We start from the raw sequence: 5044 nt of genomic DNA, 5'->3' as shown, positions 1-5044 counted from the left end.
AGAATCAGGCTACTTGGCCTGGCCCATTAACAGCCCGGTCCGTGGTTGCCATTAATAGAAAAGAGAGAAAAATTAAAAATTAAAAAAGAAAGAAATTGGAGATTATTCAAATGAAATTGCAGTGTTATCGTCGACCTATCGGCTCCGCAGTCGTGAGCCTAATAATGCGGCAAAATAATTGCATCTCGCTGGAGCAAATGCCATGCACTTGTCATTAACATATAGCAGCTACCCAGCACTATTGTCGGAGAGTTTGTTACAAACTCATGATGATAAGCTTTAGATCCAGATAGCTAAGCTCTGATTAACATCTTTTAATAGCTTACGCTTCGATATATTTCTTTTTAGTGGATTGCGTCTGATTTACTGGAAGAAAAACAAAATAGAAGAATTGTCCTGGAATTTATTAAATTTGGTGTGTTTGTGGGCGATCGAGTGGCTTCTGGTTATCTGCTCTTTTTAGGATGCCAAGGAAACAGTCGGATTGAGTTCCATGGAGCGCTACAGCTGCAACCGCTGCTTCCGCCGGTTCAACAACGGCCGCGCCCTCGGCGGTCACATGCGCTCCCACGCGGTCTCCGCCCTCGCCGCCGCTGCTCCCCTGGTTCAGGGAGACTCCTCTGCCTCCGCCTCGTCGAGTCAGGCGCTAGAGGCAGAGGCGGAGGAGGGCAAGGAGACGGCCGCCTCCGTCTCCTACGGCTTGAGGACGAATCCCAGGAAGAGCTTCCGGCTCGTGGACCCCGAGTTCTCTTCGACCTTACCTGCGCTCGAGCCGGCCGGTTCGAGCGTCGTCGTCCAGGACCGGGAGAGCGACACGGAGTCTACCCGAGCAGACGGCAGCCAGGGAAAGCGGTCTCGCGCCTCCCCGGCGGAGGCGGAGCCGGCGAGTTCGGTGTCGGATGTGACCCCGGCGGAAGACGTCGCCCTCTGCTTAATGATGCTCTCCCGCGATTCTTCTTGGGGCGTCGCCGGGGAGGTCCACCTTTCCGATGGATCCAATGAGGACGAGGAAGAAGAGGAGGTGGAGCGTGGGCAAGTTACTCGATCGCCGGCAACTCCGACGCCGCGGAAGGGAAGGACCCGGTACCAGTGCGGCGCGTGCAAGAGAGTCTTCCGCTCGTACCAAGCCCTCGGTGGCCACCGGGCGAGTCACAAGAAGAACAATGGGTGCGTCTCCGCCGCCGAGCCCGGCCAGATCTTTGGCGAGGTGGACTCCGCCGACGCCAATGCCGGGGCGAAGCTTCACGAGTGCCCGTTCTGCTTCAGAGTCTTCAGCTCCGGCCAAGCTCTCGGAGGCCACAAAAGGGCCCACTTCAGCTCTTCCTCCTCCATTGCGGTCACCCGCGGCACGCCTGTGTCTGTCACTCTCTATCCGCCGCCACGCTCTCGACCGGGCACGTCACCTGTCGCCGGCTCCGCCACCAAGCCTGCAAACAGCATCAGCCTCTTCGACCTCAACTTGCCGGCGATGGCGGACGACGAGGTGGAACTGTCAGCCGTCTCGGATATGGATTGCGTTGCCGACCCATGAGCATCACTTCCAACTTTTCAAGGTAACAAATTGAAGGGCAAAGAACCCAAAACAACCTAAAAAACAGAAGTTTTCGTTCAAACAATGATGAAGCTAAAGTTTTTATTTCTTTCTTTCAGTTGGATAAATTGGCGATTATATTTGTGTGTTTCTGAACCCGCTCGCTTCTCTTTTGCTTTAGCTAAATCAGTTGCATTTTTGTTATTGCTGTTGTTGTTCGAGCTACAATTGCAGCTGTCTGCATCAGCTAATCAAGAACAGAGTAGGTCATCTCCGTCTCAATGAGGCATCTTCCTCTTCCAATTTGTTTCTGCAAGTTACTACTGTTCCCAGCTCTTCTTACTAAATGTGCTCTGTCTCATTCTAATCCAACTATTTTAAGCTTTTTATATTCTTTATATAATCTTTAGGCTGAGAGAGAGATGGATGGGGAAGCAGGACAGAGCTGAGCAGAGTAGAATCGCTGCTTTTTGCTGCAGCTTTTGTTCCTTCTCTACTGCATCACCCACCTGGAAAACTCACTGTTGCACTGTTTCTTGATCTTTTCTTCACTTTTTTGTTTTTCCCCTCGCTCTCTCTGCTACGCTAGTGTTTAGCGCTTTCTTCTTTCACATTGAGCCGCTCTACTTCCCTTCCCTGACCCTCTGACCTGAATGTCAGTGTTCCATTAATCGACATGTTACACTAAGCACGTTCGTGCGAAGGCTCCTGCGTCGCAGTTGAGTTCCCTCTCGGCGTGCGTGGCTATTAATTGGCATCGCTTTGGAATCATCGCGCATTACTTGCCCGTCCAGCTGCCGCACGACCTTACCGGCGACGTCAGATGCGCCGCCAATGGCCGTGATCGATCCCACCCTGCTCTCTCTTCGTTGTCATCTAGCAGTCGAGTTACAGTTAGGCCGTCGCATCGTACTGGACCCTATTAAATCCTGAGACTTTTTTCAATTCGAAAACATTTATCGAGTTTCCTTTTTCTAATTCAGTAGCTTCCACTCTTTCACAGAGCACATTTTGGACAGCTGATCATTGAGTAAACTCTCATTAGTATAGTGAAATATTGTCAAACTCAAATTGTAAATATGTACAGTAGTGCTCACATGGTAGGGAGGCCTTTGGTGGTTGTCAGTTGCTCGATGCTCATGCACACGTTTTCTTGTCTTTCAATATAAGCATCCAAAGGCTCTAATCAATGGGGGTGTAATGTTGAAGGGGGGTTATAAAAGGTGCAAATATTGCGGGGTAAGGAATAAAGTAGGAAGCAAAGAACAATTACATACATCACGAGATGGGCAGGTCTTGTGATAATGAGTTGGTTGTTGTCGGCTTGGATCAAAAGGGAACAAAGAGAGCGTTGGGTGTGGGGTTGTGAGCTTTCTCTACTAACCATTGAGCTAAGTTACCAATTGATAGCACTGAGGGGGAATCTGGAGATCACTGACACAATGAAGGATTTCTTATACTTGGGGGGTTTTGGAGTCTGGTAGTAGCCCTACTATCCCAACTAAAATTTAACTGCTCCAACAATGAAAGAGATGAAACAATTATACATGGCACGTACCACATCCATTAGTAGCAGTTAGTAGTTGGTCAGAATGATTGGAGTTTGTCCTCAAGGTCACACTATCACCAGTGGAGTCTATTCTGTAAATGAGACTGCTATTAGCCACATTTCAGAAAAGAACAACAATATTTCCTGCATTTTATAATCGATTGTTGACTGTCAAAGTGAAACTACAATGTGTATTGAAAAGAAAGGTTAGATGATGAATTACTTTCATTGACAAGAGCATTGATCTAGGTTTGCTTTATGCTTTACAACTTGGACAATAGATCTTTCGATGTACTATTTGTGTTGGAGAGATTCATCCAGCTTTTGCTCATTAGATAAGATGTCGATGACTGGTTTTATTGAAGCACATTAGATTGGGATGAGCTCGAAATGGTGGAAGTTTATCAACCTTAACATCATCTCCACTCTGATAAAGACCAACCATGGATCAGCTCACTGTAGTAGCATTAGGTCTTCAATCTCAAATTCAACAGTAGAGAAATAAAAACAAAAAACACATGGACCTCAAGTTGTTGCTAGTCTATTTTGGATCAACTGTATGACTGTTTATAGGGCAATGAAAACGACTTGCATTGTGCATATAAATGAAAGCAGTTCTTCCTTTTGTAGAAGAAAGCGGGCTTCTCCTGACCCTTCCAAAGCTGTGACCAAACAAACTAGAGAACAGTTAACCTCTCTCAGCTGCTATTAAAATACAGGAAGCATCTACTGACCATCTGCGAAGCTCTACATATTTAATCATTGCCAGTGGAAGCTAGCACAACTTGCAAAGCTTTAACTAATTGCAGTCATGATCTGCCTTTTGCGAGTCAAACACTTACACCAAATGCTCATTCAGGGAAAGGTTAGCCAGAGATTTGAGATGTACTGTGATAGTTTAAGTTTCATGAACCAGACATGCCACCAACTTAGTGATGTACCTACAAGGTGGAACTACTACAGTTGGGATGTAGCAGGCCATACGCAAGTAAGATGCATAAAACATAAAGAGATGGTATTTAAGTTTGTTACTTTCCTTTAGAGCTTTAGGTAGCCATAGAGTGGATACAAACTTGCTACTGAGTCACACAATTTACACTTCCCTGGCCCCCCTCTCTTCGAGGCTGGATCTTTTCTTCTTCGTTCGTCATGGTTTTTACTTATTTAGTGTCTCTTATGATGCTTGTTGCCTAATTACCGGTTGGCATTATGTTAATCATAGTTGGTCAATGCTAGAAGAAACCCATTAAGGTAGCAGCTACACTGATGAAACTAGAGAAGAGGTGTAGTATTCAATTAGTAATGGATTTTACTATTTATCAGTATTGTAGGAATTATTTGTTAGTGATATTTCTCTCTTTGGTTCCTTGGAAGTGCAAATATGTTGTATGTTCTTGGTCTTGTTAAAAGATGACATTGTTAAGGGTAAAGAAGGGATGTGAGGTAGAAATTTTCTTGTACATAGCAAGTGAGAGTCTTAGGCATGCTTAGATGTTAAGAGGAGCCCCGCTTAACTACCATAGTTTTTTTGGTCAGATTTGGCCCACTCCATTTTTGGGCTCACATGGCATCAAAGCCAATAAGATGATAATTTTCGATAGCATATATTGAAAATTCTCAAGCAATTGAGAGAAGATTTTGTCCAAAGTGAAGGCCAAATGGTAATACTAGATAAAAGAATTGGAAGTCATTTGACAAGTTAGTGAGGCATGGATGAAGACAATCAAATCAAGGGTTATTCTCCTCTCCATTGCATGTACTACTAGTTTATGATTTTTACGCTGAAATGCATATATATGGGAACCCGAATACTCAGTCTTATTTGATAAAAATTTAGTACTAGCAAATTTTCTAGATATCTCAATTTTCTTCTATGATAGAGCTATAGGTAGGGTGATGATATGCAATCTATTTGGAAAATTCAACATTTGTGATAAAAAAAATTTTCTTGTACATTTAAGTAT

The 5044-nt window shown here is 44.8% G+C and overlaps 1 protein-coding gene across 1 annotated transcript; it reads left to right on the top strand.

Moving 5' to 3' along the window:
* Positions 1–239: 239 nt before the first annotated feature.
* On the top strand, positions 240–1643 carry LOC121987680 (zinc finger protein ZAT4-like). Its single transcript, XM_042541416.1, has one exon. It carries the CDS (start codon positions 494–496, stop codon positions 1529–1531), a length of 1038 nt encoding a protein of 345 aa, XP_042397350.1. The 5' UTR covers positions 240–493; the 3' UTR covers positions 1532–1643.
* Positions 1644–5044: the final 3401 nt, after the last annotated feature.

The sequence above is a fragment of the Zingiber officinale genome, chromosome 5B (genome assembly GCF_018446385.1).
Source record: "Zingiber officinale cultivar Zhangliang chromosome 5B, Zo_v1.1, whole genome shotgun sequence".
NCBI lineage: Eukaryota > Viridiplantae > Streptophyta > Magnoliopsida > Zingiberales > Zingiberaceae > Zingiber > Zingiber officinale.
The sequence above is the reverse complement of the archived record's forward strand: the minus strand, read 5'-3'. Positions and strand labels throughout refer to the sequence as shown.

Bases quoted from the DNA above. Each gene is read 5' to 3' on its own strand.
- LOC121987680 (XM_042541416.1), top strand. From the start codon at position 494: ATGGAGCGCTACAGCTGCAACCGCTGCTTCCGCCGGTTCAACAACGGC.